This window comes from Barbus barbus (assembly GCF_936440315.1).
Source record: "Barbus barbus genome assembly, chromosome: 23".
Classification (NCBI taxonomy): domain Eukaryota; kingdom Metazoa; phylum Chordata; class Actinopteri; order Cypriniformes; family Cyprinidae; genus Barbus; species Barbus barbus.
In genome coordinates this window covers 30992795-31020294 of record NC_136751.1, presented here as the reverse complement: position 1 = coordinate 31020294, position 27500 = coordinate 30992795, and the positions used below count along the sequence as shown (strand labels likewise).

Sequence of the window (27500 nt, the reverse complement as noted above, 5' to 3'; positions counted from 1 at the left end):
ACAGGACTTTCCTGGGACCTGTACCATGTGTCATGAATTCAGCCTCTGTGGCTCCCTCCGCTCTCCACCAGCGGGCGCCGTCACCTGAGTACTACCCATCATTGACTCGAATTCCCACACACCCCGTACCTGTGGCTGATTACACTCACAGGTGTTTCCCATTGACTCTGGCCTATTTAAACTGTTCCCTCAGTTTCCTCATTTCGAAGTCTTGTCTTGCCATGCAAACATTTCCGAGCGTTTCTTCCGTGTATGACCTGGATTATTTATTGGACTCTGATTCAACCTGCCTTGTTATTCAACTATCCTGTGCGCCGCCAGCCCTGATCTTCAGCCTGAACTCTGACTTTGATTCTGCCTTGCCTACGTTGTGTTTGAACTCTGCCTGTTTGATTTCTGTTTTAATAAAGCTGCACATGGATCCTAACGTCACGGACTCCTCGTTACAGCATGATGGTAGATGAACAAATTCAGAGTTATAGAATACATTTTGAGTTGACAAAACCAAACCACTCCAATCTGGCTTTGTTGGTACCATGAAGCTGATCATCAACTTTCTCTGTCAACTCAGGCTTGATCCTGCCTTAATGGAGCTCGTGCACATGAATGTGTGACATCAGCAGCGAACAGCCAATCACAACGCAGAGCAAGTGTGACTCACTTCTCTCTCGAGAGCCAGCGAGATTCAAAACTCTTAGTAAAGGTTAAGAGATTAAAGAATATGAGGAATTTAAACGCATTTCCACTGAAGTACTTGTCCATGAAAGAGGACAAATAAAGGGAATGATCTTGCTCTATCAGTGCCGTCACAAGTGAAACTCGTGAAGTTAGCTTGTATAGTTGATAATATATAGTTGATAATATATAGTTATAGAGACTCAAACATGTAAGGTCACATGTAGCCATTTTTAAAGCGTTATCTATTGATTCTACCTCTTATTTATATTACATATGATCTGTATATATTAATATTCATTTAAAATGAATGCTTTATAATAATTGTTAAAGTAAAGGTGCTTGTGTGTAATGGAGTAATAATAATATAAATCATATAATTATAATTATATAAATCATATGTGACTTGTAATTCTCATTGAAGCCAGACACTTTCGTTGCATTTGTTTAAGGTACTTCACAGTGACCTTTAATTTGAAGCAAGAGAAGCTGAGGGAGTGACTTTCGTGTCACTTTGCTCACTTTTGCTTATTGTAGATGTTTTGATAGAGTGGGCTCTCCCTCACTCTCTATATTAGTATTAGACATTTAATTTAATATTATACAGCATAAATTTATATTATATACTAAAACACAGCTTATTTGGAACATTTATATGACCTTTTTAACTATTATAGCCCTATTAATATGGTTTTAATAAAATATAAATGTATTATAAACTAAGACAAGTGATTATAATGGGAAATATACTTAATATCAATAATTAAAGAGTGACAAACTGCTAAATATTGTATATGATGATTTACCTGCTGGAGCTTTGATTTCATCTTTGCAATGCCTTTAGCAGCCTCCCTTCGCTCTTTCTCGCTCTTTCTCCTTTTTTGTGAAGGCATTTTTTTTTCTACAAAGTGTGCCAACAACAGCAAGTTTTCTAATCGAGTACAATAATTTGATTAGACATTCTAACTGTAAGAACGTGGATATTTTGTTCAAGTTGTTAGAAGACCGGGAGCAAATCATTACCGACAGAAATGCAAAAACAAACTTCCAAATGACTAATTCAGGGGATCGACCACTGACTGTCATGCCATCCATCGACCTTCGGGAAGAACTGCCGTCTCCAGAGAGCGTGAGCGATGCCGCGGAGCGCATTTGTGGAATCAGTGGCTCTTTAGCGGAGCGGTAACTGAACGCTTTGAGCTGGGGAGGGTTTGGTGAGAGGGGCACCTCAGCCGATGAGGGCAGAGGGGCAGTGGCTCTAGCCACCGGGACAGCCCCCTGCGCACGGCCCTGATTTACATATTCATCCAAGCGCTGCTCAGGTTTGGCTGCATTTGCTCTGAAGCGCTGTGTGTCGTCTTCTCTTGAACTGCATCCAGGACAGCTGAATTACAGGCTTGTGCTACAGCATCACTCTGGTCAAACAGCATTACAGCAGGCTCTTACATTCGCTCATGAGATCAAACGTCTACTCGACAACAAAAATATTTGTCGACAATTTTTTATAATGTCGACTAATCGTTTCAACCCTAACGTCCATCAGCACCTCCTGCTTCTTAACATAGTGTTTCTCAGCTGAACCTACATCGTCTTTCATCATCACATCTGAGAGCTTCTCCTGCTGCTTGAATGACTGACAGGTCAGATTTGGTCAGCAGCTGATGAGTCCTGGTGTACAACGAAAGTGTTTTTATGGCTCTGGCGTGTGTGATGTGTGCAGATACCAGAATCTCCGTCTTGTAGAGCGTGCCGATCTCTCGCATGTCTCTGAAGGGCTGCAGAAGGTTCTGGTAGAACTTAGTCGCCAGATTCACTAATTCCCTGTAAATCTCATCTTCCTCCTCGTAGATCTTCATCAGCCGCTGGAGCCCGTCAGTGCTGGAATGAGTCTGCAGGAGCTGATGAACAAAAACACAACACCACCACCATCATCATCATCATCATCATCACCACCACCATCATCATCATCATCATCACCACCATCATCATCATCACCACCATCATCATCATCATCACCACCATCATCATCATCACCACCATCACCCTCATCATCATCATCATCATCACCACCACCCTCATCATCATCATCATCATCACCACCACCCTCATCATCATCATCACCATCACCACCACCCTCATCATCACCATCATCACCATCATCATCATCACCACCATCACCCTCATCATCATCACCACCACCCTCATCATCATCATCACCACCACCCTCATCATCATCACCACCACCACCCTCATCATCATCACCACCACCACCCTCATCATCATCACCACCACCACCACCCTCATCATCATCCACACTCAACCGCAACCACCAGCAGAGCGAAACAGAATGGAATAGAATAGAATGTGTCGCGTCTCACCGCGCGCAGCGCGTCTTTGGCGCGCGTAATCTCGTCGCGCATCGCTCTGCTTTTAAACTCCTGCAGGTTTTCGAAGTACTCGCGCTCGTCCGCCGCGGTGACGCTGAAGAGCGCGTCCAGCACTATCTTGCGGCCGCACGCGTCCACCGCGGCGCCGAAGTAGCGCTCCAGCTGCCTGCAGGCCGCGTCAGCATCGCACCGCGTCGCGCTGGAGAACAGCAGCTCCCACAGGCTCGGCTCGCGGAAGCGCGTCAGGTCGGGAAACAGCGGGCCGAGCTCGTCGCGGACGCCGCTCAGGTGCGCCCCAACGCCGCTCAGCTGCGCGTCGGAGAACAGACCCGCGCAGCTGCCGCTCGCGTCGCCGCGCCGCTGCAGCGTCCGGTCATGACACGTCACCGCGAACTTCGTCTCGATCTCGTTCCACTCCACGATGAATCTGAGTTTGTGGCTCTCGCTCTCGTCGAAGGCGTTGCGTTTAACGGCGACCCATCCGTCCAAGCTGTCCATGCGCTCGCTGTCCGCGTCGCTCATCATCGCGTCAGTGTTTGTGTTGGGCTTCCGCCGTCATCAGCTGTCAGCTTCCTGCGGTCACGTGACGGGGAATTCCAGCGTCCTCGTGACGCACAGATTCTGGCTTGAAGCGTTGCTGCGCAGAATGATCGGTGTCTGACATCAAAGTACCGCGAGAGCTATTCCAAAGCTTAAGGATCATCGTCTCTCTTCTCACTCTCGCGGTACTTTGATGTCAGACACCGATCATTCTGCGCAGCGCCGCTTCAAGCCGAACACACCTATTATTATTATTATTATTATTATTATTATGCCAGATTTGAACAAACTGTATCTGTACAAAGAGAGCTGCTGTTACTCTAAAATACAAATCATTCCATTGTTAGGATTATGACATCCCTCAAATTTTAAATTGGACAATAGAATGGAAAACAAACAGCAAATATGAATTAAAAATATATAAAACAAAAGCTAACACTAAATCAGATGAGCCTATACTTTACATGATATTCCTGTTTAAGCATTCAGATGAAAAGCTTGTGTTTTATAAACTAGACCCTGCTTCAGATCAGTTCTGTCAATTCATATGAATTCATTCCAATTATACTTTCTTACATTTTCTATAAAGGCTTTATTGGATAAATAAATGATACAATTCAGCCCGATTTGTCAACAAAATTAATTTCACTAGTTTTAGTGAATCAATTTGAAGAATATTATTGAAGCTGTCGTGGGTTTATAATTTATGATTTATGTGTAAAATGTAAATATTTAACATAAAGCGAAAATGTATCTAAATTAAAGTCTAAATATAAATAATACAGGCCTATTTATATGAAATCGTACATAGTTACACAGTAAGCGCTACAGTAAATGTGTTCACAGTAAAGCAGTGTTTGAGCTCCTGCTGATATTCCAGCTATATTTATCTGCTCGGAGCTCGATGCGCATGCGCAGAAACTCGATCTACACCGACACCGAACACACCGGGAACCAGCAGGTATTTATAACTGCTTTATTACTTTCATGATTTCTGTTTGAAGCAAAATCAGGAAAACAATAGCTGTTTAGGTGTGTTCATAGCTGTAAAAGTCGTGTGTGTGTGTGTGTGTGTGTGTGTGTGTGTCTCTGTGTGTGTGTGTGTGTCTCTCTCTGTGTGTGTGTGTGTGTGTGTGTGTGAGTGACCTGTGGGCAGATTTTCTGACAATATTTCTTGTAGAAAAACAAAACAAAACCTCATCTTACGTTTTCCAAGTGTATTTTATGGTAGTCATTATAAATAACGTGTTGCAAACGATAGATAGATAGATTCATATCACCTTTTAAAGTCAAATCTCTCTCTAGAGTACTTCACTGGCACGACTGTTTTACATTCAGTGCTGCCCTACAGCATCAGCACACACACAAACACCAGAAAATAAAATGAACACAACAGAAGGAAGATCTGAGTAGAGATTGACTGAACTAGTGAACATGAGCGATGTGTTTCTGTCGAGGATCTGCTGCAGGCGTCGGGATGGACGTGTATGAGGTCAGAGGTCATCTGGACGTGATCGCGGAGGAGCTGACGGTGAGTGAGGAGGAGGAGGAGGAGGAGGAGGAAGCGTTTGTGATGGTGCAGGACTCTCCTGATGTCTCCACCACGCAGCAGATGAAGGTGAGTAGCAGACTGACGAGTGTGTGACCCAGGCGTCTGCGGTGTGTGACGGCGCTGTGCTTCCAGGAGCAGCTCTCCAGAAGCAGGAGCAAACTGAGCCAGAAGATCATGGAGATGGAGAGCTTCGCCAGTAACCTGGAGGAGATCTTCATCACTGTGGAGGTTTGCACACAGTCTCTGCTGCGACTGGCAGGGTTTGAGCGGTGTTTCATCTGCAAGTGTGTGTCTGCAGGAGAACTTCGGCCGGCAGGAGCAGAATCTGGAGCAGCACTATAACGAAGTTCTGCAGACGCTGTCACAGAAGAACGAGGCGTTAGCCACGGCGCTGGACGAGCAGAAGAACAGCAAGCTGGAGCATTTGTACGGTCAGCTGCTGCGGTGCGGTCAAACACTGGACGCGGCCAAAGAGCTGATCGAGAGCGCACAAGAGCTCCACCGCAGACCAGACAAACACGCCTTCCTGCAGGTCAGAGCCACTCCTTCAGTCTTAGTACAGACCATCTGACTGCTGTTTGACCCGCCCTCCCTCTCTGATTGACAGGCTGTCACGCCAATAATGAAGAGGTGAGTAGATGCAGTGTGTGGTTTGTCTAACAATCATCATTTACTCACCTTTCATGTCGTTCCAAACCCGTGTGAGAATGTTGATTCATACAGCCAGTGAATGTTAAAGGGGTCATGAACTGAGAATCCAAAATTCCCTTGATCTTTTGTCATATAAAAGGTCATTGGACTATAAAAACATCATGTAGGTTTCAGAACTCAAAACACTCTAAAAACAGCTATATATTGAAGGCAGTCTGCCAAAACGACGGCTTGTGGAATGTTCTACTCTATGATGTAATAGTGTTGATAAGCACCGCCTCTGCAGAAGATCATCAACGCCTACTTGTACATCACTGCCTGTTAAGCCCCGCCCACCGATTCTACATCACTGCCTGTTTAGCCCCGCCCACCGATTCACGCATGTAGTGTTTAAAAGAGAGGTGAATGCAGGTCTATGCAGAAACCGAACGATAAAGATGCTCTGAAGACAAGAAGACGCTGTGCAGTGCCAAGCTGTGGAAAAACAGTGTTTGCTTGTCTTCCTTCAGAGCTTTATTTTTAAAGAAGATCCAGACTGCATCAGTAAGAAATCGGTCCTTTGTTCACTTCATTTTACTGTGGATTAGTTTACAAACGAGGCACAATTCTACACAGGATTTTCAGAAAGATTGAAACTAAAAGACGATGCTGTGTGACTATATTGGATCCGACGGTAATGTCACAACACAAGTGTAAGTGTTTTCATTACATCTATGAGGAATGTCGCTGTCAAACACACACAACTATTAGCCAATCACAGCAGGGGGCGTTTACTTCTGAGTCTTCGATCCTCCACACCTCTTCAAACAGAGCGTTCTGATGAGGGGGTTAAAAACAGGACAGAAAACAGCTGATTACTTCTAATGTCTTTTCTGATGTACAATCTTGATAACACTATAAGTGGAGCTCAGAGAACAGTACAAAATAAAAACAAAGGCAGTTCATGACCCCTTTAAGCGTCACTGCGACTCATTCTTATTTCTGCACATTCACGTCCTCCGTTTGGATTTACACGGGATGTCCCTGATCATCACAGTAAACAGTAGATCAGTGATATAATAATCATTATACTGCCATTCTGTTATTTAACTGCACGTCCATCAGTCCTGAGCACTAACTCTGCTAACCCTCGAAGATGCGTGGGACAGATGTTAGCGGTCACAGATCCTGGCGTGATGTCTGAGAGGGTCTGGGATGTTTTGTAATGTTCTGTCCAATCAGAGTGGAGCAGTTCTCCAGAGAAGAAGTGGATCTGAAGCTGGGAGTGTCTCTGGACTTCGACGTGCCGATGATGGATCTGTCCCTCGTCAGACAGATGATGGACTCCATTAACGTGCTTCCAGGTCAGAAGCCGACCAAACAGAGACTCAAGCGAAGTGGATAATCTTTTATTTGGCAACATGTAAATAAACTACAGTGGAAACATTTACATGAGCTAAACAAATTCCTACAGGCACAATAAGAGAAAATGACATGACTCTGCCTCAAGTCATGTGACTGAATAATTGACTAAGAGAGGAATATTATTTTTGTAAATTCAGATTTTGGGAATGTAAAGAGTGAAAATGATGCTCTCGACAGTGTTAAACACTCACTCACATGAAAGGGCTTGTATTTGTCTGATTATTTTTCTCTTGAAGCTGAGACACATTTATGGCTTAATTAATTTAGCTGTTTAAAGGGTTGGTATGATTGATTCCTGAGCCTGTAGCAGAACTAGCGCTAGAGTTATTATAACGCATTATAACACGCATCAGAGCTTCAGCTCTTCACTTCACATGCCATGCACTCTTTCTGCCCTGAGCTCCACCGCCCTTCATGCAGATGTGTTCAGCTTCAGACGATTAACATGCAGCAAAGAGAATAACTGACCGTGTAGTGCACAAAAAAAGTCTCACAAAATAAACGATACAAAACTGTAGAATATGAGCCCTTGAATGCTTTCAGTCAGCAGGTTGTACGGGTGTTTGACTCAAATCAATTCATATTGCTTTACTGGCATGGCATAGATACATATTGCCAAAGCATTGTACATAGAATAAAAACAAAACAAAAATACATATAATATACATCCAGAAATAAACAAAACAAAATACATGTAAAATACATCCATAAATATATATTTATATAAACATAACATATCTCTCTCTCTCTGTCTGTCTCTGTGTGTCTGTGTGTGTGTGTGTCTTTATCTGTGTCTGTCTGTGTGCAGCTCCGTCGGCTCCGGTCATGAATCCGCAGATCGCTAACTCTGCCACCGACACGTCGTTGCACGTGTGCTGGAGTCTGTTCTCGGACGACACCGTGGAGTTTTATGAGCTTTACTGGCGTCTGATCTCTGATGACTGCACTATGGAGACGCCGCAGGAGGGTACACTTATCATTTACTACCCAAACCGGTTAAACGCAAACCCCACTGGTCAACTCAATGCGCAGTCATCTGTCAAAACAGACTTCAATCCAGTCGCAGCAAAATAATGCTGAAATGCTCAAAATCTAATGCTCAATCTGTCAGGATGTGCTAGCAGCTGTATACTGAGGTATTGAGGTCAGAGGTTAGGGGTTGGGCAGCTGCAACCCTGATCAAACACACCTGAGCCAGCTTTAGAGTTACAGACAGCTGAGTTTGATGATGGATGAGGAAAGTGAACTTTGAGGCCAGAGATGAGAACCAGGGCCGTAAAACACCACAGACACTGAGAGGGAAGATTCCTAATAATCAGGACAGATTGTCCTAATATCTCAAATTTTGCTCTGCTCTGCTGTTTATCGTTAGGATGACAAAAGGTTTTAAAAGTGACATTTTTAGTCTGGTCTGCTGCAGCGCTCGTTATTGTCAAAATTGAGATGGCAATCAAATCAAAGTAGGCGGAGTTTACAGTTCCTGAGTTCCAGCGCAAAGCATCAGAATTTAGCAAAACATTAGTGACCCTGCAGCACAGAAGCAGTCATCAGTAGCACAGGTATATCTGTAGCAATAGACAACAATACACTGTATGGATCAAAATTATACATTTCTCTTTTATGACAAAAATCATTAGGATATTAAGATCATGTTCCATGAAGATATTTAGTAAATTTCCTACCGTAAATATATCAGAACTTCATTATTGATTAGTAATATGCATTGCTAAGAACTTCATTTGAACAACTTTAAAGGAGATTTTCTCAATATTTGGATGTTTTTGCTCCCTCAGATTCCAGATTTTCTAATAGTTGTATCTCAGACAAATATTGTCCTGGTTTTGTGGTCCAGAGTCACATTTAATATTTGACAACTGTTTTAGGATAGATGGTTAAACGACCAACTAAGCTTTTCTCAAATTTCACCAGGTTGAATTGAAAACGTGATTCGTGTAATTCCTCAATGAATGTGACGAGACAAGAAACATTTTGCGTTTTCGACGTACAGTATTAGGCATAAGAAATAAGAGTGAATGTGTGCAATATTTTTTACAAAGAGTTGAAAATGATCACTTCTCAACTAGAATTAAACCTAGAACTTCCTTCAATGTTGTATTTCTTTATATTTAAAAAAACAACTGGTCTCCCCCAATGTTCAAGACGTGGCCTTGTAGAGAAGCCCTGGTTTGGGGTTAAGTATTGGTTTCAGCGTTGTGTTTAAAAACACCAATGCACTCTTCGAGGTTTGGAAGATTAAAGGAGATGTCCAGGAGCTGAACTCTGCAGGCCTCACACACACATGTCCAGTCAGCTCTGTGTGTGTGTGTGTGTGTGTGTGTGTGTTTGCAGCATCTCAGCTGAAGGTGAAGGAGACGCACTGCACCGTGTCTGATCTGCTTCCTAACGCTCAGTATGAGCTCTGGGTCACAGCCACCAACACTACAGGCATCAGCCCGGCCAGCGAGAGGGCCGTCTACATGACGGGTACGTGCCGCGGTCCTGCAGAGCCACTGCAGTGGACGAGTGTGTAACGCTGTGTGTGTGCGTGTGTGTGTGTGTGTGCAGTTCCCTCTCCGCCGGTTCTCAAGCCGTGGCAGTGCGTGAGCAGCCTGGACGCGGCGCTGATCCGCTGGGACTCTGGAAACACCGACCCGGTGGAGTCGTACACGCTGGAGCTTCACCAGACGCACGCAGACGGCAGCTGCTCCGCCACAGAGTCAGTGAGCTTCATTACAGAGATGAGCGTCCTCACCCTCACCTCGTCCAAACCGTACCACTTTCTGCCCAACACAGGAGACGTTTCCAAGAATGTTTCAGCTCATATTATGACAGTCAGTGTGGGACCCAAAGCTGCAAAAGAACAGATAGTGCGACTCCATATTCCAAGTCTCCTGAAACGACACGATCACAATTTATATCATGATAATTTAGTCTGTATTCGCAATAATATCAGATCAAAACACTGATCAACGCACATATGAGAGCTGTCCGGAAAGTATCCAGCCATGTAATATAAAAACTAGAGACATTTATCAAAGAAGAAACAAGACACTTTTATCTACGACAGAAAGGTGATTTTAGTTTGAGAAAAGCCAGGATGTTTTCTCATCTCATATTTTTCACATTACTTGGCTGGATACTTCCAGACAGCGCTCGTATGCACGGACAACATCAGACACAAACCTCAAACCTCGTGATTTCGGTTGCACCGGTGAGGTCAGATGCAGGCTGGGTTGGTGCTGCAGTATTGATGCCGTCTGTGTTTATGTGCCTTGATGCTTCGAGTCGTCTAGTCTTGTGTATCCAGATCTCTGACTAAATCCTGGTTCAGCTGTAGTTTATTCTTTGAACCGACCACTGTTTTTGTTTTGTTTAGGGGCGAGTTTATAAGAAATGGCTCATAGCACAATAACAGAGTGGTGTAAGAAAATAATCATTTAAATGAGAGTACAAACCAGCAGAGACAGGCTTAGTCTGCCCAAAACCAGTCCTGATTATTTCACAGAAAACAGAGCAGAATAACAGCGACGCTGGTGGGTAACTAGCTAAACCAACTAATCTCCAAACAAGAGCTAACCTGTGAACGCTGGTGCTCCGAAGTGCTTGGTGCAGAGTTTGTGGGCTGGTTCTGATCATCTGTTGTCTTCCGGCAGGTGCATCGTGGCGATCCCGTCCTGCGAGTGTCTGCTGCAGCTGCAGCCCTGGAAGCACTACATCATCCACATCAGAGCCGTGAACATCGGCGGCCCGAGCGACCGCAGCGAGCCCATCACCATCTCCACCACAGGTTCCCAACACACCTGACATTCAGTTCAACTTTCAATCCACATTTATTGGTATAGCCTTTCATGATACAAATTGTTGCAAAGCATCTTCACAGAAAATGAAAGTTTCTAGACTATATTTAGGAGTAGTTTATCAGTGGTGACTCAAGTTAATGTCATGTAATCAAACAGATGGTCAACACTATTAACAGCAATTATTATATGTTGCGATCAAACTTATAGCAAAGTTTGGTAGTTCTGTATGTTGTCTGAGGGTTGGCATCATCTCAGATTTCCGTAAGGGCTGGATCCAGACTGAAGCTTCTGTAATTTCTAGTTACGGGATGCCTATCCGTGGCAGAAACAGAGAAGCAAATAATAATGATAATAATAATTTGTTGCATTTATATAGCGCTTTTCTAGACACCCAGAGGGCTTTACAATGTGAGGCCAAATTCGTATAGCTGCTGTTCCAACCAAGCAAAAAATGATAATGTGCATTTGATCATGAGATGCATGATGGCCTGGTTTAATAGACAGGGCTTAGACGAAATCAGGATTAGGCCATAGTTCAATTTGGACATTTTGAGTAATTTTTATAAACGTGCCTTAGAAAAAAAACATTGTGTTCATCTTGAGACAAAACAAAGGCACTGATATGTTTTAAGATCAATCAGTGCAAGTTTCTTTAATCTGAAACAGCTCAGATTTACATTTTAATCTAGGACTAGGTTTAAACCTTGTCTGTGAAACCGAGGGAAAGTGTCTTTCATCTAGATTTAAACAGAGAGAGTGTGTCTGAACCCCGAACGTTATCAGGAAGGCTATTCCAGAGTTTGGGAGCCAAATGTGAAAAAGCTCTACCTCCTTTAGTGGACTTTGCTATCCTAGGTACTACCAAAAGTCCAGAGTTTTGTGACCTTAGGGAGCGGGTTGGATTGTAGCGTGGTAGAAGATGAGTTAGATACGCAGGCGCTAAACCATTTAGGGCCAAATAGGCAAGTTATCTGGGGACCATGTGTGATTTTGAATTTAACAAACACTTCCTCATCCCATAATGCACAGCGCAGGTGACTACGGCAGCTGGTTTAATCCAAAAATGCGCAGTTGGGTCTGTTTGAGGTCGGATCGCGATCCGCTCCAGGGTTCGTTTGAAAGCCTCTTCAGGGGGTCTCGGTACTCTTGTTTGGTGCACACCTGAGTGTAATTGCTGCTTGCTCAGCTGCCCAAACAAACCGCACCAAGAGAGAAAACCAACTCTAGTGCGATTCAGCGGAGCTAAATGAGGCAGCAGAGAAAGCAGCCTCAGATGGAAGAATGCTGTTTTTGTAACATGGGAAATATGATTTTCAAAAGAGAAGTTGCTGTCTAATATAACACCCAGATTTTTGACTTTAGATGAAGTAACAGTGGATCTAGACGCAAATTGTAATCCAAGAGATTCTGTGTACTGTTTATTTGGTCCAATAAGTAATATCTCGGTCTTATCTGAATTTAATAGGAGGAAATTATTGGTCCTCCAATCTTTTACATTTTTTACACTGTTAGCTTAGATAATTTGTGACCCTGGACCACAAAACCAGTCATAAGGGTCAATTTTTTTAAATAGAGATTTATGCATAATCTGAAAGCTGAATAAATTGATGAATGGTTTGTAAGGATAGGACAATATTTCCTATTGCCTTTAAAGTTGTCCAAATTAAGTTCTTAATGCATATTACTAATCAAAAATGAAGTTTTGATATATTTACAGTAAGAATTTGACAAAATATCTTCATGGAACATGATCTTTACATAATATCCTAATGATTTTTGGCATAAAAGAAAAATGTATAATTTTGACCCATGCAATGTATTGTTGTCTATTGCTACAGATATACCCCAGCGACTTAAGACTGGTTTTGTGCTCCAGGGTCACATTTAAAAGTTTCATTTGGTCATGTAGCAATATATAGTTGAGTATCATCAGCATAACAATGGAAACTAGTCCCCTTATTTTCTAATAATTTTACCAAGGGGAAACATGTATGTATGTATAATGGAAGAGGACCTAGGACAGATCCTTGTAGCACGCCATACTGTACTGGCGATAATTGCGATGATTCGCTGTATAAATATGAACGCATCTTGACGTGTGCACGCACAGGTACATTCTTCCACCTGCTGGAAGACACAGCGCATCCGAGCCTGTCGCTGTCAGCTGACGGCCTCACCATGTTCTACCTGGATGAAGATCTTCCCATCAGTCACATGACCTTCAGCGATAACACCTTCAACAGGTGAGGCAGCAGCGGGTCGGTCGGGTTGGGTCGCAGTCGCTAACGCCGTGTCTCTTGCAGGTGCGTGGCAGTTCTGGGCGACCTGGTGCCCGTCAGAGGCCAGTATTACTGGGAGATCGATGTGGACGAGAGCGCAGAGTTCCGCGTGGGCGTAGCGTACGAGGACACCCAGCGCAACTCCTACCTGGGCGGGAACAACACGTCCTGGTGCATGAGACACATCCTCACGCCGTCCAGGTGCGTCGCCTCGCAGAACCACAGCAAACGGGTCAAACAATGAAAATGCATTTCCCTTGAAATATGGGCAAAAGCATTAAAATGTTTAAAACATTTGTGGTATGCAGCATGTGCATCTGTGAACGAGTTACTCAGCCTGTGGCACTCGCTCTGTAAAATTACTAAGTTTAAATATTAAAACAAATGGAACGACTGAAATATGAGATGCTAACCCTTATATTGTGCAGGGTTGCCAGATTTTCACAAAACCCACTCAATTGCTACTCAAAACTAGCCCAAACACGTTTAAACAAGCGGGGTCCACTGGTAAAAATTGCGTTTCGAGGGAAAAATACATGTTTTTTGACGGGATTCCCCGGAACAATTTGCATTCCAGGGGCTAAATAGGACATTATTGGGGTTGCTTCAACCCAACCTGTGACATCAGTGTTAAAGTAGACCAATTCCACGGGAAAACGGCAGACTGGTCAACACTGCATCTGTGAGCTCATCATGTTTTCTCACTAAGGTCCTATAGCACGCAGGGTGCAGGTACTAGTGTCAGATGCTGAATTCACTTACCAGAAACTGTGTAGAAATCAAACAGGAACGGTATGAATTAACATTAGACTTTACATGTGTGTGATGCCACATGAACCTTCATTGAGTCTCTGCGAATCGCAGATGAGCATTTAATAGCGCAGCAGTAAAACTCAAACCCACAGCATCATGACTCGTGTAACCAGTCAGATGACAGAGACTAGAATCTGAACGGTCGGTCTCCTCTCTCCTCCTTCAGGCACAAATACGAGTTCCTGCACAACGGCTGGACGCCGGACATCCGTATCACGGTGCAGCCGCTGCGGATCGGCGTGTTCCTGGATTATTCCCGCGGGATCCTCTCCTTCTACAACGCAGCGCTGCGGCAGCACCTCTACACCTTCAGCTGTCAGTTCCTGCACTACGTCCAGCCGTGTTTCGCGCTGGATAACCCCGGAGCGCTGACGCTCCGCACCGGAATGACCGCGCCGCCGTACATCACACAGCCCTGAGCTGATCTAGAGCTGAATAAACCAGACACCAGCATCTGTGTGGGGTTTCTTTCTTTTATTATTCCATAGGAACAGTTACACATCAGTCCTGCCAGTAAAACATGTGATCAAATAAAAAGAGTGATGCTGCAGTTCTGCGTTTAGATGGAGCTCTTACTCCCGCTGCGCATGCGCTCCTCCTCCTCATCCGACGAATCTCCTCCGTACGGAACGAGTCCAGAGCAGCTGCTGGAGTCTTCTGGAGTCTTCATCTTCTTCATCATCAGCTGTTCTTCAGCTGCAGGGAGATCAATGACTTCAGCTCATTCTTCACTTCAGCTTCAAGAGTAAAAGTCATTATTGTGCGTGTCTGTTTGTGTTTATGCTAGGGCTGCCCTCCACTAAAGATTTTTCTGGTCGACTAGTAGTCATTCGAAGCATTAGTCGACTAATCACTATTATTAATAAAACATTTAAATCATAATGAGCCTTTAATTGCCTACATTGCCTAAAGCCCGGTACACACCAAGCCGACGGTCGGCCGTCGGGCAGTTTTTGGTCGTCACCTGACTAAGTGTTCTCAGTGTGTTCCGCAGCGTCGGCTGAAGTTGGTCCTCGTCGGCTTTTATTCGGCCGATTCGACATGTTGAATTGGCGTCGGGCCATCTGATCATTCTGATCGGCTGTTCAGCTGGCGAACCAGTGTGTGAGAAAGGGGCAGAACGGACGTGCTACTTGGTACATCAACATGTCGAATCGGCCGAAAAAAAGCCGACTGTATAAAAAAAAAAAGATGTCCGCATATTTTATATAGCACGACCAGACACAGGAACAGTTTCTTCCCTCAGGCAATCCATGAATGAACACTTGAACTCTTAACAATAAACATGTATTAACAATGTTGGCACATTGTCCATTTTTTTTTTATATTTGTACATTATTTTATTTTTGTATTATCTGTGTGCTGTTGCTGTCATTCTGTCGCACTGTGGAGCTACGGTCACTAAAGCAAATTCCTCATATGTGCAAACATACCTGGTAATAAAGCTAATTCTGATTCTGAGTGAGAACAAAAAATTATATTTGATTCATGAACGAATTATTGACAGAACTATAAGACTATTATATTAAAAAAAACAAGACAATAGAACCCATTTTTTCATAAAGAACAAACTAAATTGTAATTAATAGATTTGTATTTCCAAAACGAAGCAAACTAATAAAAAATAAACTCATTCATTCAAAACTACAAAAAGTTTCAATAGCCTACACTACTTGTTTAAATCACAGTATACTATAATGTGTAAGCCTGTGAAACACACCTATCTCTCTCGTAATTACAGTTCAATTTACATTTAATACTAGCTTTAATGACAGCCCCACTCTGCGCATTAAAATCAAATACAGCGAATGCACGTAAAACATCCATTACGTATTGGATCTGATCCAGTACATCATCGTGCTACAGGCTGCAGCGAGGACAGACGTGACCTGAGCCGACCCGCAGTCTGCTTTCGGCGCCGGCTTGGTGTGTACCAGGCTAAATAAGCGCTCAAGCACACGCATAAAGTTTGCCACGGCACACCAGCAGAAGTAATGCTTATAAATGCATCAGGGAAAAACAATAAGGCTGCATTAAATTTTAATAATGTATTGATAAACTAGTGTTTTCAGTTTAAGAGATGAGATCGGCGGCACTGACTCGTCATCTCCACAGCAGTGATGCGCCTGTCTGCACATTTCATACGGATTACATAATCTGAGAAAATTCGTTTTCAAATTGAATTGGATCATTTGAAAGTATACATTTCACTCTCTTTTGACATTTTTCATGTCTGTCTGTCTGTGTGTGTGTGTGTGTGTGTGTCTGTGTGTGTGTGTCTGTGTGTGTCTGTGTGTGTGTGTGTGTGTGTGTCTGTGTGTGTGTGTCTGTCTGTGTGTGTGTGTCTGTCTGTGTGTGTGTGTGTGTGTGTGTGTGTGTGTGTGTGTGTGTGTGTGTGTGTGTGTGTGTGTAAAAAAGTTAACTATGCGATGCAACGGTTTAAAAAGTGCGCATCGGATTCAAGTTGGCATGTCAAGTCACCTTTATTTATATAGAGCTTTTAACAATACAGATTGTGCGTAAAACATCCATTATTAATGGGTAAATAAAATGTAAGCTAATACAGTCCTAATTACTAAACTCAGATTAGTTAATGTGTGTTTCTTATTGCAGTTAAAATGTAGTTTTAATTTAGTGATTTTAACTTTTAGTTTAGTGATTAATGCTTTAAAGAGCAATGTTAGATTGTTAGATTGTTAGATGTTCTAATGCTATCTGTTCTAACTATAAAAGGTACAGCTGTTATAAAACCAGACAGAAAGGCTGCATGGCTATGATAGTCTGTGAGAGAGTCAGTGTTTATATCATTGCATTCCTATTGGTCAGTGTTAGAGGAGCTCAGCTTAGCCTGCACTGAGTAAGTAGCCACAGTGACTGAGGTTGATCTTTGTTAAATTTGCTTTATGGAACCAAATGTTTTGACTGAGTCAGAATAACTGAAATAAGCCTGGGCTATTTGATAAACTTGTTTTATGAAACAGGCCTCGAGGCGTTAGAAGTCAAAAGACAAGTTAATGATTTGCTGTCTGTCTGAACCAAAGAAATAAAAGCGATCATATTTTTTCCATTGCATCGTATTGCATCGAATCGCATTGTGTTGAATCAAAATCGAATCACACTGCATCATAATAGGGGTGAATCATATCACATCGCTAGCTGCTTCACATGTATCTTTAATGAATTGTATCGTTGGCTATGCATCGAGATGCGTATCGCATCGGCCTCAGTTATGGAGATGCACATCCCTAGTGTGTACACACCTCTGTGTGTGTGTGTGTGTTTATATACCGGTGGGGACTTAAACCTGAATACACAGACTCATGGGGACTTGTCACAGTGGGGACCTAAATTGAGGTCCCCACGGGTAAACAAGCTTATAAATCACACAGAATGATGTTTTTTTGAAAATCTAAAAATGCAAGCAGTCTCCTGTGAGGGCTAAGTTTAGGTGTAGGGTTGGTGTAGGGCAATAGAATATACGGTCTGTACAGTAGAAAAACCATTATGCCTATGAGAGTCCCCACAAGGATAGAGAAACAGGTGTGTGTGTGTGTGTGTGTGTGTGTGTACACACCTGTGTGAGTGAGGGTTTTGCTGCAGGCCTCTTCTCTCAGTCTCTTTCTGATTGGAGCTGCTGGCGGTGGCATCAACGTCCTGAACACAAGAAACATCTCAGGTCACTCGTGTGTCTCTAAACCTATCCTCAACCCTAAACTCAGACAAATACACAACACACAAATTTAAACCAAACAAAACCTGTTACAGACATTCAAAGACAGTGGAGATCAATGTATGATCATGTGACAGCAGCAGTGATAATTAGTGAAACGCTGTAACATGAGCACGTTTATAACGACTGCAGGAAACATTAGAGCACATGACTGAACACAGAAACAAGAGCCATGAAGACCTGCTGTTCTCTGCTGCACCGACGTCCTTCACGGAAACATCTGTGGAGATCTGAACACACACACACACACACACACGTGAGGTGAGTCTCATAATGACAATCTGACAGTCACTCTTAATCTCAAACACACACCTGTGTTTTCTGCTCCTCTTCTGCAGAGTGTTGCTTTGGACTGGAGCTGCTGTTTGCTCCACCTGATGCTGCATCCTCATCCTGACACACACACACACACAGGGGGTTTGTTAGGGCGTGGCTGGTGTGGTCAGTGTTCAGGACTGAAGGGCAGTGACTCTCACCCGCAGCAGGAAGCCGCTCTGTTTGCACACCGGATACTGCACCGCACCGCTGCTCTGCTGTGATTGGCCGCTCGCTGTGCTGGAGTTGTCCCAGAAGGCACTGGGGTACGTGGGATAGGAGCTCGGGTAGCCGTACCACGACTGACCACCGTAGCTGTTATTTGTGGAGTAACTGTGTGTCGGGTAAACTGAAGGAAAACAGTGCATCAGTTCAGCAGCACTCAGACGAGCTTCATGACAGCGCTGACACACAAACACTCAACACTGCTGCCGTCTGTTTCAGAAACACCAGCGCTATAACAGACGTCTACCGGGAACAAACAGCTGGGAGAACATCAGCTGCCTGTCAGTATATTAGATTGTCTTAAAGTGACAACAGCGTAATAAATGTCAACAGTTGTGTGTCAGTCGAGGTAAGAGTTTCAGAAACATCATGTTGAGGATATCATCTGCTGCGGTTGTTTACACGTACTACAAAAAGCTGCTTTCTGCGAGGATTAAAACATTAACTCCTTTCCGAAAAAACCCTGGAATGTGTCGTTTGCTTAAGTGTGTGTAAACATGTGACTTCAGATCAGAACACAAGCATCGGGTCAAAGCAGGAGAGAAAACACACCTGGAGCAGAAGCTGTGGAGGAATACGACGACACGATCCGCACGTGATCCGCCCGCACCTGAACAACAACAGATTGAGCACACACACACCACTCAATGCAGAACACACACACACTAACTCTCGCAGTGCTCAGGAGACTCTTGCACACACTCTCGCATGCGTACACGCGTATATACACACACACGTTGGTTTTTGTGGTTTATGGGGACTCTCCATAGGCGTAATGGTTTTTATACTGAACAAACTGTGTGTGCTATTGCCCTACACCAACCCTACACCTAAACTTAGCCCTCACAGGAGACTTTGTGCATTTCTACTTTCCCCCAAAAAACTCACTCTGTATGATTTATAAGTGTTTTGAAAAGTCACCTTCACCTTGTAATACCTGTGCCATTATACACATTTATGTCCTCATGTCACAAAAATGCACACACACACACACACACACTCCCTCACCGTGTCCAGGAGATTCTCGCACAGCTTCTTGGCTGCGTCCAGGCCGGTGGCGTTCGGGTGGCTGTAAGACACACACTGGCGGTCAGAAACACACACTCGTGATCACAGAAGCGCGAGGAGCGGCGGCGCTTTACCTGATGTACAGATAGAGCGGCTCGAAGGACTCGCGGCGGGACGCCTGCTCGATGTATCCGGAGCCTCTGCCTCGGAGGAAAACACGAGCGCCGGTCTCAGACTGAATGTGCTGCAGGTACGAGCCGGAGGGACCCTCCACGCGCTCCCTCACGTTAAAGGACGGCTGCGATTGCTCCAGGCCTACAAAGATCTTAGTGTGCACAAAACTCTGCAACCAACAAGACGCCACAGTCATTCACTCCGCCTCCAAACACGTCAACACAGCCTGACGCCTAGCGCTGGGGCTTCTGGGTAAAGATCGGGCGGAGCGGCACGTGTCGCCATCTGAAAGCAGACACGCTGCAGGGTGAATATGGCCTAAACTACAGCGGGGGGTGTGTGTGTGTGTAAAACAAAACTTTAAATCACCTACAAAGAGTACAAATGGTCACCAGCAGCGCGTGAGTGTTAGAGACGAGCTGCTGACGGCCATCAGCACATTCAGTCCTTACAGCGTCACTGAAACACAAACATCACCCTACGCTTCATATCTCAGCATCAGGTCCTGCTGACTCAACTCACTGTCAAAGGGAATCAAATCAACCCAAATAAACGGCATGTCGTTCCAAACCCGTGACACAAACGAGACGAGCAGAACAAACGCACTGCTGGGAGTAAATCTGCTGAATCGAACACACGCTCGCGTTTACATGGACAACAATATTCAGATTTTAACATGATTAAGACAATACTCTGATTAAGAATCTACCATGTAAACAGATTTTATTACCACCTTAATCTGGCTAAAGTCATACAAAGTAAATTACAAGTCAAATTAGTCGCATTAAGAGTGCAGTATAGACACGTACACACCTTAATCACACTATTACTGTCTTTACTTTTACTGTATTACTTTTTGCCGCATTTTGCAACAGGATACACTATAACACGTACAAAAAAAAAGATGACAGTAATATTCCAAAAACAACTCATAAACATCTTAATCATAATATTGTCTTATTCAGAATAAGGTAAATAATCAGATTACTAACGTCCATGTGATCGAGGACTGAAACACAGCTGAAGCATTACAGAATTAATTCTCTTATTCTGTTTGAGGGTTTCACACACACACTCACACACACACACACACCAGAGGTGGGTAGTAACGAGTTACATTTACTTGAGTAAATTTTTTAGGTAACTAATACTTTGAGTATATTTAAAAATGGGTACTTTTACTCTTACTCAAGTACATTTTTAGTGAAAAAACGGTACTTTTACTTCGTTACTGTGGGCGACTCTGCTCTCGTTACTCTATCTTAATGCAATACGTAATAATAAAGTTAAAAATCTTTCAGTTTATTCCAAACGCGCCGTCTACTTTTCTCTGGGCAATGAACGATGCCCATTCGCGAATGATTCATTCTTTTGAGTCGATTCTGTTTAAAGGCTTCATCAAACCAGTTGGCAAACCAGTGAATCGGTTCGCGAATCAGTTTGAATGATTCGTTCAGTTCCCTGCCGCACGCGCTGAGTCTCTGAAGCGGTTCTCTCTCAGATAACAGAGAGTTTAAGAACATCAAGAGCGATGAAGACGTGGCTTTGGATCTACAGTCAGGTGAAAGCAAATCTGCAAAGGCTATGGTTTGCTAGCTGTGAAGATCTTTATTAGATGAACAGTGCTGTCGGTTCCACAGGAATAGATTCGATTGCACTGACTACACGATACCACTATGACATTACCAGTTAGTTATAAATGTACCTTATACATTAAATACAATCCAGAATTTATTCATTAAATAAGCTGTCACAGAGTATGAAATGAACACCCACCAAACCCGTGTTAGTTCCAGGAGGAATGCCTTTGCTTAGACACAATCAATATTGATATTTTCACAATATTTACGCTTGCAGAAATAAAGGCTATATGTGTTCATTTTGCGGAACAGACGGAAGAAGATCCATCATATGCATTTATTTCGTTATGTTCAGATGTTCTGTAGCGGTCGTGTGAGGAGATTTCTCTCTTCTCCGTGTCAGAGGTTATATACATATATAAATAATACATAATTAATAATTCATTAATAACAATTAATATACTTTAAAATATAATTTAATCCAGTGATGCAAATCTGAATCTTTATCAGCTGTTACTCCAGTTTTCAGAGTCATATGATCCTTCAGCAATCATTCTAATATATCGATTTATTATCAGTGTTGTTGAAAAAAACAGCATATGCTAGTTAGGTATGTTTTGAAGCTGTGATGCTGGTTTATACTGGTCTTAAACTGGTCGGACCATTAAACCAGCTCAAACCAGCATCCCATGCTTCAAAACATACCTATACCAGCATATGCTGTTTTTTTCAACAGGGATTTGCAGTTTTTTTGGAACATGTGACATTTTGTTAAGGATTTTTTTTTTTATGAATAGAAGGTTAAAAGAACAGCATTGATAATAAATCAACATATTGGAATGATTTCTGAAGGATTATGTGACACTGAAGACTGGCGTAAAGGCTAATAAAAATTAAGATTTGCATCACTGAAATAAATTACATTAAAAAAATATATATTTTGAACGGCAGTGTGTATGTATGTATGTGTGTGTGTAAATTGTATCTAAATATCTATACATCTAAATAAAAATAGACTATATTCAGTACATGATCCAAAGTAACTAGTAACTAACTACTGAGTAGTTTTTTTTATCCAATACTTTTTTACTCTTACTCAAGTAACTATTCAGACGATTACTTGAGTAAATATTTCTACAAGTACTTTTACTTGAGTACAGTTTTTGGCTACTCCACCCACCTCTGACACACACACACACACACACACACACACACACACACACACACACACACACACACACAGGGGCTGCATCACTCAGGTCTGGAACGACAGGTTTGTTGGAGTCAGAATCAGAGACGGTCAGACGCGTGTCAGCAATGCAGTGAACTCTGACCTCCGTCTGTAGGCTGGAGTCATTCTGGCTGCTGTTTCTGTAGGAGGTGTGTATCAGCAGAGACCACATGCTCCGAGGCCCCGCCTTCTTAACCTCCACACACACACACACACTCACTCTCTCTTACCCCCGTGTGCGGCGGGGCCGGTTTGTGTCCGGGGGCAGCGCTGACGGTCTGCCGGTACACCGGGACGGTGGGCATCACAGCGGGCTGCTGTCCTCCCGACGAGCGCAGGTCCTCAGAGATGATCTGCTTTATTCTGGCCACTGCCTCTGACAAACACAAGAGCATCCCGTTCAGATCCACTCCATCAATATGAGCGAGCAGCAATGATTGTCATAAACGTGAATGTGACACTCATGTAAACCACAACTAAATGGAGGCTAAACTAAGCATTAGTCACGTTCAGTGAAGAGTGCATCTGTGTGTCCGTCAGTGGTGTGTGAGGTCACACTGAAGATCAGCGCTGTTTCACTGCACACACACACACTCACGCGCACACACACGACATGGGGCCTCATTAATCAATCTAACGTAGAAACGAGCGCACAAATCATCTTACGACAGAGCTCACTTGTGATTTATGAAACATTCGTATGCCACCAATCCCATCATAGAAAGATCGTACATTGATAAATGTGGCGGCAGAAAACAATCGTTGTTTGAATATCACGCCCCTAAAAACACCCCGGTTTAGAAGCCCCGCCCCTAGAGTTTACGACACCAAGAAACATAACCCGGCCAAAAAGAGGAAGTAATCTCATGAAAGAGAAATTGATCTTACTCCAAAAACACCCGTTAACCTTATAATTGCAAACAATGGCATTCATTTATATGTATATTAAATACCAGTAAATATAATGAAAAATGTATAAACATTATACACAATATATAGATCATTTAGTTCTCCTTAATCCACAACAAAGCCTTTAAATTTAACGGTATTACAAAACAAGAATGAAAAAATGAGTAGGTATAAAATTTTATATTAAACTATACACACAAATTAGGCTATAGTGGCATTCATTATAAACAATACAACCTCAAGCTAAAATGAATTAAAGCGAAACTAAACTAAACTGTCATTCCACATCCAAATGTTTCCATTTCTGCCATCTAACATTTGATAAACTATTATCTATGATGTACACAAGGCTTTGTACCTCACTTGAGTTCCAGGATCACTCTTCACAGGCACAATAAATGTTTGTTTCGGCGCTGAACACTGATTTTACAGGACCTTCTGAATTGGGCAAGGTTACTTGTATGTTTGGTTGACTGCATTTTAGTTTGATTAATGGCTGAAACTGTCCAGTTAGACGCAGAGACGCCGAAACGGTCCAGTTAGACGCAGAGACGCCGAAACGGTCCAGTTAGACGCCGACCGAAACGGTCCAGTTAGACGCAGAGACGGCGAAACGGTCCAGTTAGACGCCGAGACGGCGAAACGGTCCAGTTAGACGCAGAGACGGCGAAACGGTCCAGTTAGACGCCGAGACGCCGAAACGGTCCAGTTAGACGCCGAGACGGCGAAACGGTCCAGTTAGACGCAGAGACGCCGAAACGGTCCAGTTAGACGCAGAGACGGCGAAACGGTCCAGTTAGACGCCGAGACGCCGAAACGGTCCAGTTAGACGCCGAGACGGTCCAGTTAGACGCAGAGACGCCGAAACGGTCCAGTTAGACGCAGAGACGGCGAAACGGTCCAGTTAGACGCAGAGACGGCGAAACGGTCCAGTTAGACGCCGAGACGCCGAAACGGTCCAGTTAGACGCCGAGACGCCGAAACGGTCCAGTTAGACGCCGAGACGCCGAAACGGTCCAGTTAGACGCCGAGACGGTCCAGTTAGACGCCGAGACGCCGAAACGGTCCAGTTAGACGCCGAGACGCCGAAACGGTCCAGTTAGACGCAGAGACGCCGAAACGGTCCAGTTAGACGCCGACCGAAACGGTCCAGTTAGACGCAGAGACGGCGAAACGGTCCAGTTAGACGCCGACTGAAACGGTCCAGTTAGACGCAGAGACGCCGAAACGGTCCAGTTAGACGCCGACCGAAACGGTCCAGTTAGACGCAGAGACGCCGAAACGGTCCAGTTAGACGCCGACTGAAACGGTCCAGTTAGACGCAGAGACGCCGAAACGGTCCAGTTAGACGCAGAGACGCCGAAACGGTCCAGTTAGACGCCGACCGAAACGGTCCAGTTAGACGCAGAGACGGCGAAACGGTCCAGTTAGACGCCGACCGAAACGGTCCAGTTAGACGCAGAGACGGCGAAACGGTCCAGTTAGACGCAGAGACGCCAAAACGGTCCAGTTAGACGCCGACCGAAACGGTCCAGTTAGACGCCGACCGAAACGGTCCAGTTAGACGCAGAGATGGCGAAACGGTCCAGTTAGACGCAGAGACGCCGAAACGGTCCAGTTAGACGCCGACCGAAACGGTCCAGTTAGACGCAGAGACACCGAAACGGTCCAGTTAGACGCAGAGACACCGAAACGGTCCAGTTAGACGCCGACCAAAACGGTCCAGTTAGACGCCGACCAAAACGGTCCAGTTAGACGGCGAAACGGTCCAGTTAGACGCAGAGACGGCGAAACGGTCCAGTTAGACGCCGACCGAAACGGTCCAGTTAGACGCAGAGACACCGAAACGGTCCAGTTAGACGCCGACCAAAACGGTCCAGTTAGACGCAGAGACGGCGAAACGGTCCAGTTAGACGCAGAGACGGCGAAACGGTCCAGTTAGACGCAGAGACGGCGAAACGGTCCAGTTAGACGCAGAGACGGCGAAACGGTCCAGTTAGACGCAGAGACGGCGAAACGGTCCAGTTAGACGCAGAGACGCCGAAACTGTCCAGTTAGACGCAGAGACGCCGAAACTGTCCAGTTAGACGCAGAGACGCCGAAACTGTCCAGTTAGACGCAGAGACGCCGAAACTGTCCAGTTAGACGCAGAGACGCCGAAACGGTCCAGTTAGACGCAGAGACGCCGAAACGGTCCAGTTAGACGCCGACCGAAACGGTCCAGTTAGACGCAGAGACGCCGAAACGGTCCAGTTAGACGCAGAGACGCCGAAACGGTCCAGTTAGACGCAGAGACGCCGAAACGGTCCAGTTAGACGCCGACCGAAACGGTCCAGTTAGACGCAGAGACGCCGAAACGGTCCAGTTAGACGCAGAGACGCCGAAACGGTCCAGTTAGACGCAGAGATGGCGAAACGGTCCAGTTAGACGCCGAGACGGTCCAGTTAGACGCCGAGACGGCGAAACGGTCCAGTTAGACGCAGAGACGGCGAAACGGTCCAGTTAGACGCAGAGACGGCGAAACGGTCCAGTTAGACGCAGAGACGGCGAAACGGTCCAGTTAGACGCAGAGACGGCGAAACGGTCCAGTTAGACGCCGACCGAAACGGTCCAGTTAGACGCCGACCGAAACGGTCCAGTTAGACGCAGAGACGCCGAAACGGTCCAGTTAGACGCCGACCGAAACGGTCCAGTTAGACGCCGAGATGCCGAAACGGCCCAGTTAGACGCAGAGACGGCGAAACGGTCCAGTTAGACGCAGAGACGGCGAAACGGTCCAGTTAGACGCAGAGACGGCGAAACGGTCCAGTTAGACGCAGAGACGCCGAAACGGTCCAGTTAGACGCAGAGACGCCGAAACGGTCCAGTTAGACGCAGAGACGCCGAAACGGTCCAGTTAGACGCCGACCGAAACGGTCCAGTTAGACGCAGAGACGCCGAAACGGTCCAGTTAGACGCCGACCGAAACGGTCCAGTTAGACGCAGAGACGGCGAAACGGTCCAGTTACACGCCGACCGAAACGGTCCAGTTAGACGCCGGGCGAAACGGTCCAGTTAGACGGCGGGCGAAACGGTCCAGTTAGACGGCGGGCGAAACGGTCCAGTTAGACGCAGAGATGGCGAAACGGTCCAGTTAGACGCCGACCGAAACGGTCCAGTTAGACGCAGAGACGCCGAAACGGTCCAGTTAGACGCCGAAACGGTCCAGTTAGACGCAGAGACGCCGAAACGGTCCAGTTAGACGCCGACCGAAACGGTCCAGTTAGACGCAGAGACGGCGAAACGGTCCAGTTAGACGCCGACCGAAACGGTCCAGTTAGACGCCGAGACGCCGAAACGGTCCAGTTAGACGCCGAGACGCCGAAACGGTCCAGTTAGACGCAGAGACGCCGAAACCGTCCAGTTAGACGCCGACCGAAACGGTCCAGTTAGACGGCGAAACGGTCCAGTTAGACGGCGAAACGGTCCAGTTAGACGGCGAAACGGTCCAGTTAGACGGCGAAACGGTCCAGTTAGACGCAGAAACGGTCCAGTTAGACGCAGAAACGGTCCAGTTAGACGCAGAGACGGCGAAACGGTCCAGTTAGACGGCGAAACGGTCCAGTTAGATGCCGACCGAAACGGTCCAGTTAGACGCAGAGACGGCGAAACGGTCCAGTTAGACGCCGACCAAAACGGTCCAGTTAGACGGCGAAACGGTCCAGTTAGACGCAGAGACGGCGAAACGGTCCAGTTAGACGCCGACCAAAACGGTCCAGTTAGACGCCGACCAAAACGGTCCAGTTAGACGCCGACCAAAACGGTCCAGTTAGACGCCGACCAAAACGGTCCAGTTAGACGGCGAAACGGTCCAGTTAGACGCAGAGACGGCGAAACGGTCCAGTTAGACGCAGAGACGGCGAAACGGTCCAGTTAGACGCAGAGACGGCGAAACGGTCCAGTTAGACGCAGAGACGGCGAAACGGTCCAGTTAGACGCCGAAACGGTCCAGTTAGACGCAGAGACGCCGAAGCGGTCCAGTTAGACGCAGAGACGCCGAAACGGTCCAGTTAGACGCAGAGACGCCGAAACGGTCCAGTTAGACGCAGAGACGTCCAGTTAGACGCCGAAACGTCCAGTTAGACGCCGAAACCGTCCAGTTAGACGCCGAAACCGTCCAGTTAGACGCCGAAACCGTCCAGTTAGACGCCGAAACCGTCCAGTTAGACGCCGAAACCGTCCAGTTAG

The 27500-nt window shown here is 45.2% G+C and overlaps 3 protein-coding genes across 8 annotated transcripts in view; 1 reads left to right on the top strand and 2 right to left on the bottom strand.

The window, feature by feature from the left end:
- The window catches only part of LOC306842746 (WASP homolog-associated protein with actin, membranes and microtubules-like), a 20354-nt gene extending 16669 nt beyond the window's left edge, over positions 1-3685 (bottom strand). The window contains exons 1-2 of the mRNA XM_079373793.1: positions 3054-3685; positions 2400-2573 (exon numbers count right to left, since the gene is read on the bottom strand). Of these exons, the coding sequence (XP_079229919.1) occupies positions 2400-2573; positions 3054-3587 (708 nt within the window). The 5' untranslated portion in view covers positions 3588-3685. The remainder of the gene's footprint in view (positions 1-2399; positions 2574-3053) is intronic.
- Positions 3686-4511: 826 nt separating this feature from the next.
- fsd2 (fibronectin type III and SPRY domain containing 2) lies at positions 4512-14568 on the top strand. 4 transcript variants are annotated; one of them, XM_079374176.1, is made up of 13 exons: positions 4512-4563; positions 5060-5220; positions 5287-5382; positions 5453-5686; positions 5762-5784; positions 7027-7148; positions 8018-8176; positions 9559-9693; positions 9775-9925; positions 10863-10996; positions 13120-13252; positions 13313-13489; positions 14268-14568. In XM_079374176.1, exons 2-13 carry the CDS (start codon positions 5080-5082, stop codon positions 14518-14520), a joined length of 1758 nt encoding a protein of 585 aa, XP_079230302.1. In that variant the 5' UTR covers positions 4512-4563; positions 5060-5079; the 3' UTR covers positions 14521-14568. The 4 variants fall into 4 exon arrangements, with proteins under 4 accessions (XP_079230302.1, XP_079230305.1, XP_079230303.1 ...); XM_079374179.1 differs by having other exon boundaries at positions 4519-4563; positions 5072-5220; positions 5293-5382; XM_079374177.1 differs by having other exon boundaries at positions 4519-4563; positions 5072-5220.
- The window catches only part of LOC306842955 (KH homology domain-containing protein 4-like), a 20066-nt gene continuing 7121 nt past the window's right edge, over positions 14556-27500 (bottom strand). For all 3 annotated transcript variants that reach the window (XM_079374181.1, XM_079374180.1, XM_079374182.1), the window contains 9 exons: positions 22595-22740; positions 19514-19722; positions 19380-19440; positions 18924-18981; positions 18308-18495; positions 18144-18224; positions 18012-18061; positions 17676-17755; positions 14556-14797 (listed from right to left, as the gene is read on the bottom strand). In XM_079374181.1, coding sequence (XP_079230307.1) covers positions 14661-14797; positions 17676-17755; positions 18012-18061; positions 18144-18224; positions 18308-18495; positions 18924-18981; positions 19380-19440; positions 19514-19722; positions 22595-22740 — 1010 coding nt within the window. In that variant the 3' untranslated portion in view covers positions 14556-14660. The remainder of the gene's footprint in view (positions 14798-17675; positions 17756-18011; positions 18062-18143; positions 18225-18307; positions 18496-18923; positions 18982-19379; positions 19441-19513; positions 19723-22594; positions 22741-27500) is intronic.